The sequence below is a fragment of the Salvelinus sp. IW2-2015 genome, linkage group LG4q.1:29 (genome assembly GCF_002910315.2).
Source record: "Salvelinus sp. IW2-2015 linkage group LG4q.1:29, ASM291031v2, whole genome shotgun sequence".
Taxonomy (NCBI): domain Eukaryota; kingdom Metazoa; phylum Chordata; class Actinopteri; order Salmoniformes; family Salmonidae; genus Salvelinus; species Salvelinus sp. IW2-2015.
Genome location: NC_036842.1, coordinates 38,230,075 through 38,253,970, shown reverse-complemented (window position 1 = coordinate 38,253,970; position 23,896 = coordinate 38,230,075). Strand labels below are relative to the sequence as shown.

Here is a 23,896-nt window from a genome sequence, read left to right as displayed (position 1 = left end):
AGAGGGTATTGTATAGTGAAGTTAGAGAGTAATTATATAGTGTAGTAGAGGGTATTGTATAGTGAAGTAGAGGGTATTTATAGTGTAGTCGAGGGTATTATATAGTGTAGTAGAGGGTATTATATATGTAGTGAGGGTATTGCATAGTGAAGTAGAGGGTATTATATAGTGAAGTAGAGGTATTATATAATGAAGTAGAGGGTATTATATAGTGAAGTAGAGGGTATTGTATAATGTAGTAGAGGGCATTATATAGTGTAGTATGAGGGTATTATATAGTGAAGTAGAGGTATTATATAGTGAAGTAGAGGGTATTATATAGTGTAGTAGAGGGTATTATATAGTGTAGTAGAGGGTTGTAATAGTGAAGTAGAGGTATTATATAGTGAAGTAGAGGGTATTGTATAGTGAAGTAGAGGGTATTGTATAGTGAAGTAGAGGTATTGTATAGTGAAGTAAGGGTATTATATAGTGTAGTAGAGGGTATTGTATAGTGAAGTAGAGGGTATTATATAGTTGTAGTAGAGGGTATTATATAGTGTAGTAGAGGTATTATATAGTGTAGTAGAGGGTATTATATAGTGTAGTAGAGGGTATTTATAGTGTAGTAGAGGGTATTGTATAGTGAAGTAGAGGGTATATATAGTGAAGTAGAGGGTATTATATAGTGAAGTAGAGGGTATTGTATAATGTAGTAAGAGGGTATTATATAGTGTAGTAGAGGGTATTATATAGTGAAGTAGAGGGTATTATATAGTGAAGTAGAGGGTATTGTATAATGTAGTAGAGGGTATATATTAGTGTAGTAGAGGTATTATATAGTGAAGTAGAGGGTATTGTAAGTGAAGTAGAGAGTATTATATAGTGTAGTAGAGGGTATTATATAGTGTAGTAGAGGGTATTATATAGTGTAGTAGAGGTATTATATAGTGAAGTAGAGGGTATTATATAGTGTAGTAGAGGGTATTATATAGTGTAGTAGAGGGTATTATATAGTGATGTAGAGGGTATTTATAGTGAAGTAGAGGGATTATATAGTGAAGTAGAGGGTATTGTATAATGTAGTAGAGGGTTCATGTTATTGTGTCAATATGCCAGTGCTATCAACAAGTACACACCATATAAACTGTGTGTTTTGCAGGCATCTTTTAAATGACATTGCTTATTGAAAAATACTGTTTCTTTGTTTGCTCTTCATACTGGTGATAAAAAAAAAGGGAAATACTATTTCTCATAAGACTGGATGTCAACCTGGTTGGTGTAGTTTATGACAATGTGTAAAGTGCCTACTGATATTTGTTCCCTTAATTTGTCAATGATTACACACACACACACACACACACACACACACACACACACACACACACACACACACACACACACACACACACACACACACACACACACAACACACACACACCACACAACACACACACACACACCACACACACACACAGCAAGAGAGAGCAGTGCAGTAAACACAATAAAGTGGAGGAACACTTACATTATTATAGCCTGCTCGTCCAATACCACCTGCACAATGAAAACAGTCGACACGTTCACTCCCATAGTCATGTAAACATATACACAGTATAATTAATTGCTCTATATGCTGTCTATTAATCTGTCTAGTATACATCCACCTATTAATCTATATAGTATACATCCACCTAGTAATCTATATGTATACATTTGTTTATGCATCTACTTATGAATCAATTTATTAAACATCTGTCTGTCTGTCTGTCTGCTTGCCTGCTTGCCTGTCTGTCTGTCTGTCTGTCTGTCTGTCTGCTCTGTCTGTCTGTCTGTCTGTCTGTTCTGTCTGTCTGTCTGTCTGTCTGTCTGTCTGTCTGTCTGCCTGTCTGGCTTGCCTGTCTGCTTGTCGTCTCTGTCTGTCTGTCTGTCTGTCTGTCTGTCTGCTGCTGTCTGTCTGCTTCTGTCTCTGCTGTGCTGTGTCTGTCTGTCTGCTTGTCTGTCTGTCTGCTTGTCTGTCTGTCTGCCTGTCTGTCTGCCCGTATGTCTGTCAATGTTTCTGTATTGGACTCTGTCTACAGTATTTCTCTATCCGTCCATATTTCCACATAACAGCTCTGTCTGTTTTTATTAATTGTGAAGGAGTGTGTACCAAAGTGTTCGCCCTCAGGTCGTGGACAGGCGTCAGTCAGTACGCGGAGCAGCCCGTCTGGCTTGTAGGAGTAATGCTCCACCAGCTACGAGAGAAAGAAGGTGTCAGGGTATGTCTCTTGAGGGTTCATCAAAAACAGGTGAAGCTTGTGCCTGTGTGTTAACGTGCTGTCTTTTCTCCTAAGTGTTTAATTAAGCAACAATGCCTGAGGGGTGTGGTATATGGTCAATATACCACGGCTAAGGGTAGTTCTTAGTCACGACGCAACGCAGAGTGCCTGGATACAGCCCTTAGCCGTGGTATATTGGTCATATATCACAAACCACCGAAGTTCCTTATTGCCATTATAAACTGGTTACCAACATAATTAGAGAAGTAAAAATAACAGTTTTTTTTCATACCCGTGGTATACGGTCTCATATACCACGGCTGTCAGCCAATCAGCATTCAGGGCTCGAACCACACAACTTATCATAGGTACTTTGGGCCAAATAGGAATATGTAGATGCTGTTTATTGATAGATCATTCATTGTCTGGTTTTGCTTAGTTCAACATAGTACAGTAGGGTCAGAAATGATTGTCTACCTTGATAAAGATAAGCAAAAATGACTGCATAAAATAATTTAAATACTGAYCTATATTGTATGCTCCAATTTTTTAAATTTTATTATTCTAATACAATTGCTCAGAGAAAGAGATTTTGTTTAATAAGTCCTAAAACATTTTTTTAAAGGTAGGTGTAAAAATTATTCACACCCCTGTTTAAAATACTTTACCTTGCGAAGATAACGACACATCAAAATATTCACCCCCATATTTAACAGTAGGCATGGGGCTCTTTTCTGCTCATGCACTGGTGTGCGTGGCCCAAAGAGCTCTATTTTCATGTCATCCAATCAATGTAAACACCTGGAGTTTGCTAAACGGCATTGGCACTTGGTTTAGAACCAGCGGGTTGGTCAGATGACATGATGATAGAGCTCTTTGGCCACGCACACCAGTGACGGGTTTGGCGTTGATATGTGACTGCATGAGCAGAAAAGAACCCCATACCTACTGTAAAATATGGTGGTGGATCTTTGATCTATTGAGGCACTTTGCTTACACTTGTCCTGGGGTTCTTGTTTAGGTCAACGGCATCATGAACTTTAGCCAGTACCAGGAGATTTTGGCCATATACCACACCTCCTCAGGACTTAATTGCTTAAATATAATATATGCACAAACCGTTTCGACTGGGAAGCATGCGATAGGCTTTACGCAGTTCTACCTCCAACAAAACAACGCTGTGCGCTCTGTCAATCTGATTGAATCTAGCCCTACAAGGCATAAACCCGTCGATCAGGTCTGTATTATAGCTTTATTGGGAGGTTTCCTGGAGACAGATCAAGCCTCATCCTGGACTAAGCATTTTCAATAGAGAGTAAAACGTTTGAATCCAGGACTAGGCTTAATCTGTGTCCGGGAAACTGGCCCTATAAATTGAAGTTTGTTTAAAGTGGAACCTTAAATAATTCTTCAGTCTGCGATATTACCTGCCACAGTGTGTCAAACTTCTTCCCATCAGGAATGGAGAGCTTGCCAGCCTTGTCCTTATCGATGCGATAATGCATGACTTGTGACCCATGTAGGAGACACAGGGCGTAGGAACCATTCAGGTCCCGCTGTCTGATCCTGGAGGGAGACATATGGAAGAGACACAGATGAACATAAGAAGGTGGAAACGAACTTCCCACTAACGTCAGGGCAGCTACYACTGTGATATGTGGTTTTCCCACCTAGCTATCTTCTAAGATGAACGCATMAACTGTAAGTCACTCTGGATAAGAACGTCTGCTAAATGACTAAAATGTAAATATGAACACAGGAAACTGAGCTATGGCACTGAATATAGGTCCTGTGTGGCTCAGTTGGTAGAGCATGGTTGTGGGCTTGTTTCCCACGGAGGACCAATGTATGCACTCACTAACTGTAAGTCTTTCTGGATAAGAGCATCTGCTAAATGACTAACATATGTACATGAAAGAGTGCTAGACTTACAATTAACTAACTTTCATCAAGATTAGTACAGTGCTTGGATGGCCTAATATTCTTCAGTAGATATGCCTTCGGTAACAGCTCATGGTGCATGAGTACTGTAAACTCCGAAACAATCATTCCTATTGGTACGTGACTGTGTAGTCGATAGTTTGATGAAAAGGAACCCCACAACACAGGAAACTGAGCTACGGGTATTGAATAATGAGTCCTGCGTAGCTCAGTGGGTGGAGCACAGTTCTTGCAACACCAGAGTTGTGGGTTTGATTCCCACAGAGGGCCAGTATGAAAATATATGCTTTCACTACTGTAAGTCGCTCTGYATAAGAATGTCTGATGAAATACATTACTACACTAGGTGACAACATTGATGAATTGACATTCACAAATAGAAGCTGTTGTTTCATGGAAATCCCGTTTGAAATATAATTGCAGAATTCCTTATGATTTCTATGCATTTGAGAATCCTAACAGTAAATGGTTTATAAAAATACATATTTACATATGAAAATGCATATTTAAATACGAAAATGCATATATAAATACAAAAATGCATATTTAAATATGAACATGCATGATATATGCATATTTAATTAAAAATAAATCCAAATTTGTTGAAACACACTGAAGTAATGGAAATTGTGGAGGGAAAGGCTCTTGTTGTATACACCAAGGTAGAGGTCATTCAAATGTTATCAATTCAATTCAGGATTAGAATAAAAAATGTTTAAATTAATTCAAAATAATAAAATAGGACACAATTTTCAATACGTTGAACGCTGAGAAGTAGCTTTGAGGAAAATTCTGCAAAGAGCCCCTTCTAGAATGTTCTTATGACATAAAGTAGAGCAGTCAAACCCCTCCCCCTCCTCTCACTCCCCCCCTGCTCTTTGGTCACTCCAGGAAGTCCTCTGCAAACTGTCACAACGGAAACCACAGCCTGCTTCTCTCTCTACAGCCTAGGCCACTGCTGCCGCCTCGCAGCACAAACTTATCCTACTATAAATAGTCTAGACTACAGACCTCTCATGTATGTCTTCTATCTTCTTTTCAGCGTAGCAAATCTACATCACTTTGCTTTTAACCATTCTTTTTTTTTTTTTACAAGCTATAAGAGCTGACATGAACATGTCAAGAATTGGCTTGGAAAAAGTACCTACAAAGGTTTTTATCATTTAGAATTTTCTGCTATGTCATATCCTCACATGAGTTTTGTTAGGATCTCAAATAGAATTACAAAGTTTAAGTGAAGAGTAGATCATAGCTACTAACAGGACTTCACACAGCCATGACACATAGTTTTTTAATTAAGTAACCTTGTTGACTGGTGTTACACCTTATGACAAGTACATACAATTTTACACCTTACAGTTTTACCCGTGGCCATTCAAAGCAAACCATGGGATGTTACGATAGACAGCCATAGTCATTTTAAGTGGTCCCTTACAGAAATTTGCCATTGGTGCGAGAGCCCATCTGGAGCCGTGATTCAGAGTCCTCACGTGTGATGGTGTGATGGAACCAGGGCATCTTCTCATGGGCGGTGGTGGCGACCAGCTTCTCCAGCTGAGGTCTCTGGCTGATGATGGCCTGCTCCAGGGCCGCACCCTGAGGACATAACACAATGACARCTGACCTGTCCCCGACCACTTTATGGCTGCTTCAAGCAATAGGGAAGGCATACCTTAAAGATAGAAATAGCCGACCCTAGCCTGCAGTTTTACAACAAATTTCCTGCTATTCTGCACATTTTGGCTTAGGGTGGAGAGATTTTTTGGCAGATTTAAAGCAAGTTTGTTGCAATTCAACACATTTTGCCATTGGGCAGAGAGAAGATTTTGCAATTTTCCTACTAATTTCATGCAATTCTACTCATTTTGCCATGTGGTAGAGATTTTACAACAAATTTCCTGCTATACTACACATTTTGCACTGACTTATGTAATGTTAATATGATATCTGAGTGAGCGTGACTAACAACATCAACCCGTGTGGCCGGTTGGTAACTTACCAAAATAAAATGTTTTTGCTGACATGGGCTTATTGAGAAAGAAGATATACACTGCTGATGCACAACTTCATTTAGAAATTGGACTTTATGTACTCTACTATTGTTACTCAAAAAATACATAAAATGGATCCTAATAAAATKAAATCAACAGTAAGTTGAGACCCAGTCTGTCTTCAGTCTGAGCCAACCAATTAATAAATTAATGAACCAACCAACCAACTAACCAATGAATCAGTCAACCCAAGTATTTCTACTAACCTGCAGGTTCCAGGTCTTTTTCACATACTCTCTGATCAGCTTCTCCTTGAGGTCCTCAAAAGGCCCCACCTTGGGCTGCATGCCCTTGGGCCTGTTGTAGGGCATCTTCAGCAGACAAACCAGCCCTTCGCACTTCTGGGAGTGGTAGTCAATCACATCCACGGGGGTTCGGTGGCTTTTCCCCCCAACGATGGCGTACGTCTCGTTGAGCTCCCTCTCTATGGTATAGTGGTAACACTCCCGTCTGTAGGCCACTGACAGGGCGTAGCCCCCTAAGTAGCTCCGGCTCTGCCGTAGCAGGTACATGCCGTCGCCCATACCACCCTGTCGCAGGTAGTCCTCCGCGTCCTCCCGGGTGATGTTGCCGTAGAAGAAGGGCAAGGCATTTACATTGTCGGCCATTTTGTCTCCTGGTTCTTGGCTGCACTGGAAATGCCCGAAAGAAGCTTTGCTATGACTTTCTCAATGGAGACCTACGAAAGGGAACAGATTCAAAAGATCACGATACAGTGAAATGTGCATGACACCTGTTGGTATCCGACTTGTGAGAATGTAGTACCTAACCATCGCTTGACTACACACACATCTAACCACACTCAAAGCTTCAGTAAAACCTATTTTACTAATACTTGCATTTACTGATGATAGATGCATTTACTGATGACAGCTATTGTGTACTAGTTAGTACTATGTAACAAATTGTACCTACACTGTTATTACATGTAACTACTGTTCAATGGGGCGGCAATATGGGACCGTTAATTACATCAACATATTGACACTTACATCAACATATTGACTATGGCTAATTCGATATGTTGAATAAAAGGTTAATATATTTCAAACCCTACATCAATATTGCTACTGTGCTATATGACTGATACAAGGAAGTTCCAAAAGACAGGACAGCCTCATCACACAGTAACTCTACATTAAAGGCCTATGTGGCAGATGTAGTGTGAAACACGCCCGCAACACTTCACTGCATCTCTAAGCAGAATTCAGTGAGCCGTGTTCACACACAGTATGACAACCAGATAGCACAACCCTAGAGTCTCTACTGCAGCATGTTCATTTGACATTTCAGTTATTTGGCAGACGCTCTTATCCAGAGCGACTTACAATTAGTACATTCATCTTAAGATGAGGTGAGACAACAACATATCACAATCATATCAAGTACATTTTCCTCTCAAAGTATTTATCAGCAAAGTCAATACTAGTGGGAAAAGACACGTTTCTTAAATAAGTGCGTTTTTAAGATACTCTTCAAAGAGGTAGGTGTTTCAGACATTTTCAGAAGATGGGCAGGGACTCCGTTGTCCTGACTTAGGGGGAATCTTGTTCCACCATTGGGGTTCCATGACAGAGAAGGTCAGAGGTGGCCGAACGGAGTACTTGGGTAGGGATGTAGGGTTTGAGAATAGCCTGAAGTTAAGGAGGGGCAGTTCCTCTTGCTGCTCCGTAGGCAAGCACTAGGGTCTTGCAGATGATGTGAGCTTCGACTGGAAGTTAGTGGAGGAGCGGCGTGACATGGGAGAACTTAGGAAGGATGAACACCAGGCGGGCTGTGGCATTCTGAATAAGTTTCAGGGGTTTGAAACATGCGGGTAGCCCAGCCAACAGAGAGTTGCAGTAGTCTAGACGGAAGATGACAAGTGCCTGGATTAGGACCGGCGCCACTTCCTGTGTTGAGGAAAGGTCGTACTCTATGGATGATGTAGAGTATGAACCTTCGGAAGCGCGTCACTGCTTTGATGTTTTCAGAGAATGACAGGGTGTTGTCCAGGGTCACACCTATTTTTTGAGGTTGGAATTTAGCACGTATAGCTCATTAACACGTAGGGCGCAACGATTGGTGTCACCTCGTTAAGTCAGTATGTGTTACACCTGTGCTGATTGCCATCTCGTTAGCGGGAAGGTGTTTAACCTGTGCTGATTGCCATCTCGTTAGCGGGAAGGTGTTTAACCTGTGCTGGTTGCCATCTTGTTAGTTGGAAGGTGTTTAACCTATGCTGGTTGCCATCTCGTTAGTGCGAAGGTGTTTCACCTATGCTGGTTGCCATCTCGTTAGTGGGAAGGTACTTTTAACCTGTGCTGGTTTGCCATCTCGTTAAGTGGGAAGGTGATTCACCTATGCTGGTTGCCATCTCGTTAGTGGGAAAGGTTTTCACCTATGCTGGTTGCCATCTTGTTAGTGGGAAGGGTTTCACCTATGCTGGTTGCCATCTCGTTAGTGGGAAAGTGTGTTTCACCTATGCTGGTTGCCATCTTGTTAGTTGGGAAGGTGTTTAACCTGTGCTGTTGCCATCTTGTTAGTGGGAAGGTGTTTCACCTATGCTGGTTGCCATCTCGTTAGTGGGAAGGTGTTTAACCTGTGCTGGTTGCCATCTCGTAGTTATGGGAAGGTATTTAACCTGTGCTGGTTGCCATCTCGTTAGTGGAAGGTGTTTAACCTGTGCTGGTGCCATCTCGTTAGTGGGAAGGTGTTTCACCCTAGGTGGTGGCCATCTCGTTAGTGGGAAGGTGTTTCACCTATGCTGGTTGCCATCTCGTTAGTGGGAAGGTGTTTAACCTGTGCTGGTTGCCATCTCGTTAGTGGGAAGGTGTTTAACCTGTGCTGTTGCCATCTCGTTAGTGCGAAGGTGTTTCACCTATGCTGGTTGCCATCTCTTAGTGGGAAGGTTTACCTATGCTGGTGCCATCTCGTTAGTGGGAAGGTGTTTCACCTATGCTGATTGCCATCCGTTAGTGGGAGGTGTTTCACCTATGCTGGTGCCATCTCGTTAGTGGGAAGGTGTTTCACCTATGCTGGTTGCCATCTCGTTAGTGGGAAAGTGTGTTCACTATGCTGGTTGCCATCTCGTTAGTGGGAAGGTGTTTCACCTGTGCTGGCTGCCATCTCGTTAGTGGGAAGGTGTTTAACCTGTGCTGGTTGCCATCTCGTTAGTGCGAAGGTGTTTCACCTATGCTGGTTGCCATCTCGGTTAGTGGGAAGGTGTTTAACCTATGCTGGTTGCCATCTCGTTAGTGGGAAGGTGTTTCACCTATGCTGTTGCCATCTCGTTAGTGGGAAGGTGTTTCACCTATGCTGGTGCCATCTCGTTAGTGGGAAGGTGTTTCACCTATGCTGGTTGCCATCTCGGTAGTGGGAAGGTGTTTACCTATGCTGGTGCCATCTCGTTAGTGGGAAGGTGTTTCACCTATGCTGGTTACCATCTCGTTAGTGGGAAGGTGTTCACCTATGCTGATTGCCATCTCGTTAGTGGGAAGGTGTTTCACCTATGCTGGTTGCCCTCTCGTTAGTGGGAAGGTGTTTCACCTATGCTGGTTGCCATCTCGTTAGTGGGAAAGTGTTTCACCTATGCTGTGGTGCCATCTCGTTAGTGGGAAGGTGTTTCACCTATGCTGTGCCATCGTTAGTGGGAAGGTGTTTCACCTATGCTGGTTGCCCTCTCGTTAGTGGGAAGGTGTTTCACCTATGCTGATTGCCATCTCGTTAGTGGGAAGGTGTTTTCACCTATGCTGGTTGCCTCTCGTTAGTGGGAAGGTGTTTCACCATGCTGGTTGCCATCTCGTTAGTGGGAAAGGTTTCACCTATGCTGGTTGCCATCTCGTTAGTGGGAAGGTGTTTCACCTTGCTGGTCCATCTCGTAGTGGGAAGTGTTTACCTATGCTGGTTGCCATCTCGTTAGTGGGAAGGTGTTTCACCTATGCTGGTTACCATCTCGTTAGTGGGAAGGTGTTTCACCTAGAGGAAGCAAAGACTGATAGTCCATGAGATGAACATGATCAGTTCATTATTTATGATAATGGTAAGATTAGACAGTTGTTCTAAAATTGGGCAATGATAAGTTATTTTGTATTGCTATCCAATTGGTTATGGCCATTGAATACCAGGAATCTTTACAGTTTGTGCTTTACAGTAATAAGATACTATAACTTTAACAGTCTCCTCCTTCATCTTCAAGGAAAACTTGAAAAGCCTTCTGACTTTTGGACTGACAACGTTTTCAATGGTAACTAGCAATTGGTGAAGAATGAAAACTGATGAGTCATGCTAATTCTTTGGTGGAAAGTGTCTGAGGTAGTAACCTGGCCTGGCATAGACAGGTATTAACCCTGGCCTGAGAACGGACAGGTTTAACCCTGGCCTGAGGACAGACAGGTATTAGCCCTGGCCTGAGGACAGACAGGTATTAGCCCTGGCCTGAGGACAGACAGGTATTAGCCCTGACCTGAGGACAGACAGGAATTAGGCCCTGGCCTGAGGACAGACAGGTATTAGCCCTGACCTGAGGACAGACAGGAATTTGCCCTGGCCTGAGGACCAGAACAGGTGTAACCCGGCTGAGGAAGACAGGTAGTAACCCTGGCCTGAGGACAGGGGACAGGTATAGCCCTGGCCTGAGGACAGAACAGGTATTAGCCCTGGCCTGAGGACAGACAGGTATTACCCTGGCTGAGGACCGACAGGTAGTTACCGCTGGCCTGAGGACACAGAGTAGTTACCCTGGCCTGAGGACAGACAGGTAGTAACCTGGCCTGAGGACCGACAAAGATCATAGACATGCCAGATAATGACTCTTGATGTCAGCCATGTCCAGTGTGATTCTTCACTGAAGTTATCCAAATAATTCATCAAATATTTTATAGAGGGTACAACCCCAAAGGTTCATGAGAAATATTCTTTAACCTTCGATACCAATACATTTTCTCTTAGAAAATTGGTTGGGGGGGAAATAATGTAAGTTAATAGACCTTTAATAAAGGTCAAGGTGCAAAAATCTGTTTGGGTCACTCACTGCAGACACAATAACACATTTGCTTCATGTACAGTGGCCTTCAGAAAGTATTCACAACCCTTGACTTTTTCCACATTTGTTGTGTTAAGCCTGAATATAAAATGGATTAAAACTGGCCTACACTTAATACCCCATAATGTCAAAGTGGGATTATGTTATTTGAAATGTTTACAAATGAATAGAAAAGGAAAACTTGAAATGTCTTTAGTCGATAAGTATTCAACTCCTAAATAGTTTCAGGAATAAAGAAGTGCTTAACAAGTCACATAATAATGTGCATGGACTCGATCTGTGTGGCAATAATAATGTTTAACATGATTTTTTAAATCTCATCTCTGTACCCTACAACATACAATTCATTATCTGTAAGGTCCCTCAGTCGAGTAGCAAAATTTCAAACACAGATTCAATCACAAAGACCAGGGAGGTTCCAATGCCTTGCAAAGAAGGGCATCTATTGGTAGATGGGTAAAATAAAAAGCAGACATTACATTTCCCTTTGAGCATGGTGAAGCTATGAATTACACTGGATGAGGGATCAATCCAACCAGTCAATACAAAGATTCAGGCGTCCTTCCACTCAGTTGCCGGAGAGGTAGGAAACCGTTCAGGGATTTCACCATGAGGCCAATGGTGACTTTAAAAGAGTTACAAGAGTTTAATGGCTGTAATAGGAGAAAACGGAGGATGGATCAACAACATTGTAGTTACTCCACAATACTATCCTAATTGTGAAAATAAGGAAGCCTATACAGATTTTTTAAATTAAAACATGCATCCTGTTTGCAACAAGGCATCTAAAGTAATACTGCAAAAAAATGTGGCAAAGCAATTCACTTTTTGTCCTGGACTGAGACAGACCAGGTATACCCTGGCCTGAGGGACGACAAAGATCAAGACGTGGCCAGATATGAACTTCTGATGTCAGCCATGTCCAGTGGAATTCTTCACTGAAGTTATCCAATATAATTCGATCAAATATTTTTATAGAGGGTACAACCCAAAGGTCATGAGAAATATCTCTTTAACTTCGATCAATACATTTTCTCTTAGAAAATGTGGTTGGGGGGGGAAAAATAATGTAAAGTTAACTAGACTTTAATACAAGGTCAAGGTGGCAAAAAAACTCTGTTTGGGTCATCATCCTGCAGACCAGCCTAACACATTGGCTCATGTACAGCCTGTCAGTAAAGTATTTCACACCCTTGACTTTTCCACATTTGTTGTTTATCAGCCTGAAATATAAAATGGATTAAAAACTGCCTACCACTTAATACCCAATGTCAACGGGGATTATGTTATTTGAGAAATGTTTACAAATGAATAGAAAGGAAAAACTTGAAATGTCTTAGTCGATAAGTATTCAACTCCTAAATAGGTTCAGGAATAAAGAAGTGCTTACAAGTCACATAAGTCATGTGCATCGGAACTCGATCTGTGTGCAATACATAATGTCTTAACATGCATTGTTTAAATCTCATCTCATGTACCCTTAACACATACAATTATTATCTGTAACGGTCCTCAGTCGAGTAGCGAATTTCAAACACAGATTCAATCACAAAGAACCAGGGAGGTCCCAATGGCCTTGCAAAAGAAGGGCAATACATAAATGGTAGATGGGTTTTAAAATAACAAAGCCAGACCATTACAATTTCCCCATTTGAGGCAGTGGTGTTGAAGCTATGAAGTACACTTGGTGAGGGTATCAATCCAACCAGTCAATACAAAGATTCAGGCGTCCTTCCTAACTCAGTTGCGGAGAGGTAGGAAACCGTTCAGGGATTTCACCATGAGGCAATGGTGACTTTAAAAGAGTTACAGAGTTAATGGCTGTAATAGGAGAAACGGGAGGATGGATCCAAACAACATTGTGTAGTTGACTCCACAATACTATCCTAATTGTGAAAATTATGGAAGCCTATACAAGATTTTTTTTAAAGGTAAAACATGCATCCTGTTTGCAACAAGGCATCTAAAGTAATACTGCAAAAAATGTGGCAAAGCAATTCACTTTTTGTCCTGAATACAAAGTGTTATGTTTGGGGCAAATACAATACAACATATTACTAAGTACCACTATCCGTATTTTCAAGCTAAGTGGTGGCTATATCATGTTATGGGTATGCTTGTCATCGGCAAGGACTGGGGAGTTTTTCAGGATAAAAAATAAATGGAATGGCGCTAAGCACAGGCAAAACCGGGTTCAGTCTGCTTTCCACCAGACACTGGGAGATGAAGGCCAAATCTACACTGGAGTTGCTTGCCAAGAAGACAGTGAATGTTCCTGAGTGGCCGAGTCACAGTTTTGACTTAAATCTACTTGAACAAATGTGGCAAGACCTGAAAATGGTTGTCTAGCAATAATCAACAACCAATTTGACAGAGCTTGAAGAATTTTTWAAATAATAATGGGCAAATGTTGCACACTCCAAGTGTGAAAAGCTCTTAGAGACTTACCCAAAAAGATGCACAGCTGTAATCGCTGCCAAAGGTGCTTCTACAAACTATTGACTCAGGGGTGTGAATACTTATGCAAATTAGATATGTCTGCAATTCATTTTCAATACATTTGCAAAAATGTCTAAAACATGTTTTCACTTTGTCATCATGGGGTATTGTGTGTAGATGGGTGAGGGGAAAAAATCTCTTAAATCCATTTTGAATTCAGGCTGTAACAAAACAAAATGTGGAACACGTCAAGGGGTATGAATAATTTCTTAAGGCACTGTAAGTGACCTAGAAAAATGCTGACAAACGGTCTCAATTATAACTAAACCAACTTAACCATAGACACATTGAATTAACGGAGGTTACAAATCATTAACAGAATTTAGTTCTAATTGGTAATGTATACATTTTAGACTAAACATGGCTGGGTTTCTACAAACATTCTACAATGAACTGAAAACAATGGAAGATAGACATCCTGTTGTAGCCTCAAACTAGCAGCCCACCAAAGACAGATAGACAGACGCAGAGGTGTGAACTAGCCTTTTACTGATTTTTTTTTTAACTTCAGGTGCTAAAAAAGAAGAATGAGGAGGATGAATATATAAGTGCTCTGTGTTCATATATGACAAGGAGTCAGTACCACAAAAGATTCAAATAGAAAGCAGTGCAACTGTTTGGTACAAAAAGGTCATTGCTATGGTAACCATGCCCCCCAAAGCAGCACAAGAAGACAAAAAGAATGAGTTGCACATTTTTTTWATGTACATTTTACAGTTGAATTATTACAGCTATTTTCCTTGTATTTACTTAGAAATGGTAAAAGGCCATTACACAATAATCTCACGATAAGAAAGTTTGCAACTCTTTCTTGTTTCCGATGAGTACCATTTTTTAAAGAAGTTAAGAAATGTCTTGTTTTCTGTGAATTAAGAACCAGAACGTACCAACTGTTATAGTGTGAAACTGGAACTARCCGTTTAGTATTCTAAATACAAAGGGCAGAATTTTATTGAAGCACAGATTGTTAACATAACACTCTTCCTGCAACAAGTTATGTTTTATTAAACTCAAAAATATTTATTCTTTCTACATTTCTTTAAAAAACAAAGTTGGACCACATGAAATGACATGGGTATTGATTGTCAATGGAAACCTAAGAAGTCAATAAATTCAATTCCTGTCTATCTTTTATTTATAAACCTTTGACCATTCAATTATCTCTCTTTGGTTGTTCCTTTTATGTATTAATAGGTAACTGAAATGAAGAAATGTTTTATAGGTACCAGCACAGCTTACACGCTGTACATTTGCACTACAGTATATTTTAAATGAATTCAATTCAAATACTCCACAAGGAACAATTAAGAAAGCAGGAGTGGTTTATTTAACTGTGAATTGGTGGACTCAAAATTTGTTTTAGCATCAACTAAGAATGATATTTGAGTGGATTTCAGAGTATCTTGTGCTGCGTAATACCTCCATCTATTACTACTGTATTTATTGTATTTATTTTACCTTTATTTAACTAGGCAAGTCAGTTAAGAACAAATTCTTATTTGCAATGACGGCCTACCAAAAGGCAAAAGGCCTCCTGCGGGGACGGTGGCCTGGGATTTAAAAAATCAAAAAATACAATATTGAATTATAAACCAATATGAATTAGAAGAGGATGGATTTGTTTTTTCATTGTAGGCCTCCTTTATAACCTGAATTCAACAAGAAGTCAATCAGATCTCACCCCAAAAATGTCCAAATGTGGAAATGAAGAGATGAGAGATTAGACAGTGGCATCACATGTTCAAAACGAGAATGGTTTTGAGGCTGATTAGTCTTTGATAGTTCAATCGTCTGCCAATGTACATCACAAAGTAGAAATTATTTTGAAAAATGTATCTTTCTAATGCAACAAAGGCTAGCAAACCAAAGATCTTATCAATTGTCAGGAACCAACAAGATGCATCTACAAGCTGCGGTGTATCAAGAAATATATGGAAATACCAACTCAATTCTTAAAAGTCTAAGCGGCGGGGGGGGGGGGGGGGTTCTACGCTGACACAATTCTCTTTCTTTGACCATAGACTGAATTCAATAAGGAAAGGTTCAAGGCTGAACTTTCCCTTGAATGCCTTAACTTTAACGTTCCCTTAAATTCCATTATTTTTACTTTTTGATTTGTGTGTATTGTAGTGAATTGTTAGATACTGATACTGCACTGTTGGAGCTAGGAACGCAAGCATTTCGCTACACCCGCAATAACATCTGCTAAATATYTGTATGTGARCAATACAATTCAACGCCAAAGTCCTCTCGGGTGATACCTACTCAGTGAGATCTGCCACAAAGATCATTCTCAATTCAGAGATGAGTCTTAGGTCAGCATAAACAAATCATCACACCGCCCATACAAATGAAGTGCTGGAAAAAGTGATATAAATMAAATATAATGTTTTTCACCAGCATACAATTCAATATTTTACAAATCATATGATTCTTATCCACTGTTATTGTTATCATTCTTTTAAAAATTTACTCAAGAAATGTTAACACAAGACTTTGTCACTGTGACCGAGCTCATCGAAATGGTTGGCTTGAAATGTGTTAAAGTTTTCCCTCAAAATGTGTTGAAAGGAACGCAGCAACAAAGCAAGACAACACTGACAAAAAAAGACACATATTTACTTAAAGTTTTTTAAAAAGTGAGGGAGTTGAATAAATCTTTGGTAGGACTGCTACTGTGCTGTACATCGTCAGACTACTCCCAAGGCCCAGTCTGCTGATCCATCCAGGCACCCTGTTGCCTGACCCTAAACAATTGACTTTCCTAACAACAACAACAACTACAGTACTACCATCTCTGACCTCAAGCACAATATGAATCGAAACTTATCCAAACCATTATGTACGGTATTAGGTGAATGGGACTTTACCTTGGAAGAAACGACTACTCCTCTGCTCCACTGCTTCTATCTGTGACCCTGCGCTGAGGCGACCATGTTCAACTGCTAGCGGGCTGAGCAGGATYTGAGCAGGTCACTTCAAATGTTGCAACACCAGGAACCGTTTCGTCTGAGGGCCTACACATTTCAAAACACCACAATACAAAAATATCAACTACAACAACACAATAATAAGTCAGTTTACTACTTTAATACATATGTATGATATCCTCTCACACTGCAGTGAAGCACATAATATACAGTATATTGTGAATTGGGAGTGTTTTTTTAGGCTTCCTCATTTTTTAAAAGTCGCTAGCTGCTACTTCCTGTCTTAATGACTTTACTTCCCTTTTTTAATCTGAAACACTGACCAGAGTGAATTTGCTTATTACAGTAATGTAGTGACTTAACGTGAACAATAATGGGAGCAGTTGAAAAGTAAAGTGTGAAGAATTGATGCTGAAGCCAAGTGAAATTAAATGCATTTGCTCTCAATTTAGATAAAAGCTTTTTACAATATGTTGCTTCATTTTCTTTTCAATTTGTAAATATGTTTTACAAATGAATCAGATTCAAGACAGTCTTGTTATTGGTCACACCCTACCTATGCATTAATGTACAGCACTTTATACTCCATACTTATGTAGTTCTAGACTTATTCACAGTGATAGACAGTCGAATGCTGAAGGTACTTGATTGTTGTTAACAAAAAACAAATTCATAAAAAAATGTAATTGAAAGGAATTGAATGTTAAAAATGTAAGAAATATCTGTAACTTAATCTTCGATAGTCGGGCAGCTGCAAAAGTTATAGTAGACGTCTTTTTTTCCACCGAAAATACCTTGTTACTGTTGTTGTCACAAAATAGGTTATAACAAAACTGCTTGTCGTTGTGTGTGTGTGTGTGTGTGTGTGTGTGTGTGTTGTGTGTTGTGTGTGTGTGTGTGTGTGTGTGTGTGTTGTGTGTGTGTGTGTGTGTGTGTGTGTGTGTGTGTGTGTGTGTGTGTGTGTGTGTGTGTGTGTGTGTGTGTGTGTGTGTGTGTGTGTGGTTGTGTGGAACCAGTCATGTATGCCAATCAGGCCACATTGACTGCCACAACTCAGGAAGTCACAGCTGGAGTGCGTATACATATACAGTTAGCTTGAATTATGTAATGCCCACTGAACACCCTCAAAATATGTTAATACCAAAGTTCAGCAGATACATTTGTAAAAAACTGTCAACAATTACAAACACTATCACTTGCTTATCAAACATATGGGGAATATACATATTGAGTATGTACTGTAACTCATTGACAAGTAAAGCATTACCCACTCATAGAAGCATGCACTTTGTCATTCATAACAGTTTGGCACGAGCATATGACAGCAACAGTAGTTAACACAGATATAGCCTATTATGAACTCTACTCACGTTATACACAGGGATACTATGGAATCTACTGCACATTAACACAGAGATACTATGGAATCTACTGCACATTAACACAGAGATACTGCTGGAATCTACTGCACATTAACACAGGATACTGTGGAATCTACTGCACATTAACACAGAGATACTATGGAATCTACTGCACATTAACACAGAGATACTGTGGAATCTACTGCACATTAACACAGAGATACTATGGAATCTACTGCACATTAACACAGAGATCATCTATGGAATCTACTGCACATTAACACAGAGATACTACTGAATCTACTGCCAACATAACACAGAGATACTATGGAATCTACTGCACGTTAACACAGAGATACTATGAATCTACTGCACATTAACACAGAGATCTGCCTATGTCATCTATTGCAGCATTAACTAGAGATAACTATGGAATCTACTGCACGTTAACACAGAGATATCTATGTCATCTATCTTGCACATTAACACAGAGATATCTATGGACATCTACTGCACATTACCACAGAGATACTATTGAATCTACTGCAATTAACAGGATACTAGGCAATCTACTGTCAAGTAACACAGAGATACTATGTCATCTATTTGCACATTAACATAGAGATATATGGAATCTACTGCACATTAACACAGAGATACTATTGAATCTACTGCACCATTAACACAGGGATTCTGTGGAATCACTACTGCAAGTCTAACACAGAGATATCTATGTCATCTATTGCACATTAATATAGAGATATATATGAATCTACTGCAAGTTACACACAGAGAATACTATGTCACTCTATTGCACATTAATATAGAGATACTATGGAATCTATCTGGCACATTAACACAGAGATACTATGGCATCTACTGCGCCGTTAACACAAGAGATACTATGGAATCTTACTGCCCGTTAACACAGAGATAGGAGGAGCGAGAAAGTTAAATAAAATACCCTTGTTACTGTTGCTGTCACAAATAGCTTGAGAAGTGTTGTGTGCTTGCATGCGCTTGTGTCTGCTTTCGTCTCTGTCCTTGTCTGGTCCTGGTGTCTGTGGTCTGTAGATGTATGTGAGCTGTGTGCTGTGTCGTGTGCTGCTGTTCGTGATAGTCAGGAGTGTGTGTGTGTGTCTGCGTGTGTGCCGTTTGTGTAAGACCAGTCATGTATGCCAATCAGACATACTACGGAATCTTTCGAGGAGAAGAAAATAAATAAGTGCATGTAAATATCTGCTCACTAAGTCATTTTGATTTCTAACAGGAACAGGTTGTAACAATGGGCCCAAAGGGTTCTGGTCAAAAGTAGTGTACAATATAAGGAATAGGGTGCCATTTTAGACCCAGCCAATATGTAGTGTTGAAGTATTTGTTGCACAGTGATCACAAGTGAAAACTGAACCAGTGCATACAACACTTAAAAACTTGTCACGCCCTGGCCTTAGTATTCTTTGTTTTCTTTATTATTTTAGTTAGGTCAYGGTGTGACATGGGGAATGTTTGTGTTTTGGGTGGTTATATGGTAAAGGGGGTGTTGGGTTTAGTGTATGGGTTTGTGTTGAGTGAATGTTTCTAGGTATGTCTATGGTTGAATGAATGTTTCTAGGTATGTCTATGGTTGCCTGAGTGGTTCTCAATCAGAGACAGATGTCTTTCATTTGTCTCTGATTGGGAGCCATATTTAAGGCAGCCATAGGCATCATGCATTTGTGGGTAATTGTCTATGTCTGTGTCTATGTTGCATGTTTTTGCACTTAGTCATTTATAGCTTCACGTTCGTCTATTTGTTGTTTTGTTTAGTTTTTCTTCTTCTAAATAAAGAGAAGATGTATTTTTCACACGCTGCGCCTTGGTCCTCTCTCTCTCCCTTTGACGATCGTGACAAAACTAAAAACCACATTTTAAGTGATAAGTAGGTATTGGTCTGAAGCTGAAAGGCACCACAATGCCTACTCCACAGTAGCTATGTTGGTCTATTGTACTTCAACCAATGTGTCGGCAGGTTGCTCAGGATTCAAATCTTCTCACACAGCCCGATTCATACTCTTAGAGGGGGTGCTCCCACAATCATGTGATTTGTACTAAAGTATTGGATTCTTCACACACCACACTAATCCCATTCCACTACCCTTTCAAGCTTTTATGTTATTATATGAAAACAGGCTTTGCGTTTATACCTCCAAGGCCATCATGCGAGATTAAGTAGGCTATTTTGTCTTGTAGTAATGTGGTGACTGCTTGTATTTCTTTAAACCTGTTTATTTAGCAATACAAGTCATTGAGAAATAATATATTTTATTTTCTTGTCAGTACAGTAAGTGTCCAACATAACAACATGTGGTGGTGTGTTGAACACAGTCACTCATAAATAGAGGTCTATAGAGCCTGTCCGCATTCCTGATTTCTGTAACCATTAGCTTGGTGGTGTGTTGAACACAGTCACTCATAAATAGAGGTCTATAGAGCCTGTCACCGCATTCCTGATTTCTGTAACCGTTAGCTTGGTGGTGTGTTGAAACACAGTCATCATAAATAGAGGTCTATAGAGCCTGTCCGCATTCCTGATTCTGTAACGTTAGCTGGGTGTGTGTTGAACACAGTCACTCATAAATAGAGGTCTATAGAGCCTGTCCGCATTCCTGTTTTCTGTAACCGTTAGCTTGGTGTGTGTTGAACACAGTCACTCATAAATAGAGGTCTATAGAGCCTGTCTGCATCCTGTTTTCTGTAACCGTTAGCTTGGTGGTGTGTTGAACACAGTCACTCATAAATAGAGGTCTATAGAGCCTGTCTGCATTTCTTTTCTGTAACCGTTAGCTTGGTGGTGTGTTGAAACAGTCACTCATAATAGAGGTCTATAGAGCCGTCAGATTCCTGTTTCTGTAACCGTTAGCTTGGTGGTGTGTGAACACAGTCACTCATAAATAGAGGTCTATAGAGCCTGTCCTGCATTCCTGAATTTCTGTAACCGTTAGCTTAAATGTGTAATATTGTTTTGCAAACATGGTCCTGTTTTATCAAAATGCTGTGCTGATCAATGGCCACTTTATTACCTCTGTCAAATTAATATGTAGCTTAAAGTTGTGTCATTTAAAAAAAAAATTGCAATAAAAATGGTGACGCCACAATAATACACATTTACAAAAGGCCAATATCTAGAAATACTTACAGCCTAATGATCAGTGGTGGATGAAGTACTCAATTGTCATACTTGAGTAAAAGTAAAGATTTTTTTATTTGATTTATTTAATCTTTATTTAACTATACCTTAATAAAAAATGACTCAAGTAAAATTGAAAGTCACCCAGTAAAATTCTACTTGAGTAAAAGTCCAAAAGTATTTTGTTTTAAATATACTTAAGTTTCAAAGTAAATGGAATTGCAAAATTGTACTTAAGTATCAAACGTAAAGGTAAAAGTATAAACCATTTCAAATTCCTTATATTAAGCAAACCAGATGGCACGATTTTCCATTTTTTTTATTGACGGATAGCCAGGGGCACACTCCAACACTCAGACATAATTTTACAAATGAAGCATTTGTGTTCAGTGAGTCCGCCAGCTCAGAGGCAGTAGAGATGACCGGGATGTTCTCTTGATAAGTGTGTTAATTGGACCATTTTCCTGTCAAAATGTAACGAGTACTTTTGGGTGTCAGGGAAAATGTATGGAGAAAAAGTATATGATTTTCTTTAGGAATTTAGTAAAGTAAAAGCAAAAGTTAGCAAAAATATAAAAAGTAAAGTAGAGATTCCAAAAAAATACCCACTTAAGCATTACTTTAAAGTAATTTTACTGAAGTACTTTACACCACTGCTAATGATATACAGTACCAGTCAAAATTTTGGACACACCTACTCATTCAAGGGTTTTTCTTTATTTTTTACTATTTTCTACACTGTAGAATAATAATGAAGACATCAAAACTATGATATAACACATATGGAATCATGTAGTAACCAGAAAAGTGTTAAACAAATCAAAATATATTTTAGATTCTTCAAAGTAGCTAGCCTTTGCCTTGATGACAGCTTTGCACACTTTCGGCATTCTCTCAACCAGCTTCATGAGGAATGCTTTTCCAACAGACTTGAAGGAGGTCCCACATGCTGAGCATATTGCTTAACTTCTTTGGTATAGGGGGCAGCATTTTCACTTTTGGATGAATTTCGTGCCCATAGGGAACTGCCTCCTACTCTGTCCCACATGCTAATATATGCATATTATTATTATTATTGGATAGAAAACACTCAGAAGTTTCTAAAACTGTTTGAATGATGTCTGTGAGTATAACAGAACTCATATGGCAGGCAAAAACCTGAGAAAAAATCCAAACAGGAAGTGAAAAATCTGAGAGTAGTCGTTGTTAAAGTCATCGCCTATTCAATTCCCTGTAATATATGGATCTGTTTGCACTTCATATGCCTTCCACTAGATGTCAACAGTCAGTAGAACGTGGAATGAAGCTTATGCTGTGTTGTGGGACCGGATGGGAGGGGATTGAGTCAGTGGTCTGGCAGATTGCCAGTTCTTGGTCGTGCGCTTTCCTCATTATATCGTCTTGCMTTCCATTACTTATAGAGACTGAAAAGAATTCTCCGGTTGGAACCTTATTGGATGTAAATGATAACAACATCCTGAAGATTGATTCTCTACTTACTTTGACCAGTTTATTCGACCTGGAATATAACTTTTTTAAGTTTTCGTCCGACGTTTGCCTGCATCTGCGCGAGCGTTTGGACACGTGCACTACACATGCTAGCAAAATTAGCTAATTGGACATAAGTAATGGACATTATCGAACAAAACAACGATTTATTGTGGAACTAGGATTCCTGGCACTGCATTCTGATGAAGATAATCAAAGGTAAGGGAATATTTATGATGTAATTTCTGTTGACTCCAACATGGTGGAGAAATGTTGTTACTATCTGAGCGCCATCTCAGATTATTGCATGGTGTGCTTTTTACGTAAAGTTTTTTTTAAATCTGACACAGCGGTTGCATTAGAAACAAGTGTATCTTTAATTATATGTAAAACATGTATCTTTCATCAAAGTTTATGATGAGTATTTCTGTTATTTGACGTAGCTCTCTGTAATTACTCCGGATATTTTGGAGGCATTTCTGAACATGGCGCCAATATAAACCGAGATTTGTGGATATAAATATGCACATTATCGAACAAAACATAAATGTATTGTGTAACATGATGTGATATGAGTGTCATCTGATAAAGATGTTCAAAGGTTAGTGATTAATTTGATCTCTATTTCTGGTTTTTGTTACTTGTCACGATCGTGTGGAGGATTGACGGACCAAAACGCAGCATTAGGAAAATAAGCCATCTTCCTTTTTATTATGAAGAAGGAGAACCAAAAACAAAACACTATTACAAAACTAACAAAACAAACAAACGATCGTGAAGCTAATAAACGTCGTGCACATACACAGGCTACAAACGTTCTGACATAGACAATTACCCACATCAAACGAAAGCCTATGGCTACCTTAAATAMGGCTCCCAATCAGAGACAACAGAAATCAGCTGTCTCTAATTGGGAACCCATTCAGGCAACCATAGACTCTCCTAGACAACTTACACCCAACATAGACACAGCTAGACACATACACTCAACACAAACCCATACACTACACCCAACACCCCCTTTACCATATAACCACCCAAAACCGATAAAACACAAACATTCCCCATGTCACACCCTGACCTAACTAAAATAATAAAGAAAACAAAGAATACTAAGGCCAGGGCGTGACATTACTATTATCTTTTGCTGGGAAAATGGCTGTGTTTTTCAGTGGCTATGTACTGAGCTAACATAATTGT

General features: G+C 39.7%; 1 protein-coding gene across 1 annotated transcript in view; it reads right to left on the bottom strand.

Annotated features, from left to right (window-relative positions):
* Positions 1–16,731, bottom strand: part of syk (spleen tyrosine kinase) — a 30,626-nt gene extending 13,895 nt beyond the window's left edge. Inside the window, 6 exon segments of the mRNA XM_070439613.1 lie at positions 1,505–1,533; positions 2,129–2,213; positions 3,665–3,803; positions 5,614–5,774; positions 6,436–6,908; positions 16,622–16,731. Of these exon segments, the coding sequence (XP_070295714.1) occupies positions 1,505–1,533; positions 2,129–2,213; positions 3,665–3,803; positions 5,614–5,774; positions 6,436–6,837 (816 nt within the window). The 5' untranslated portion in view covers positions 6,838–6,908; positions 16,622–16,731.
* Positions 16,732–23,896: the final 7,165 nt, after the last annotated feature.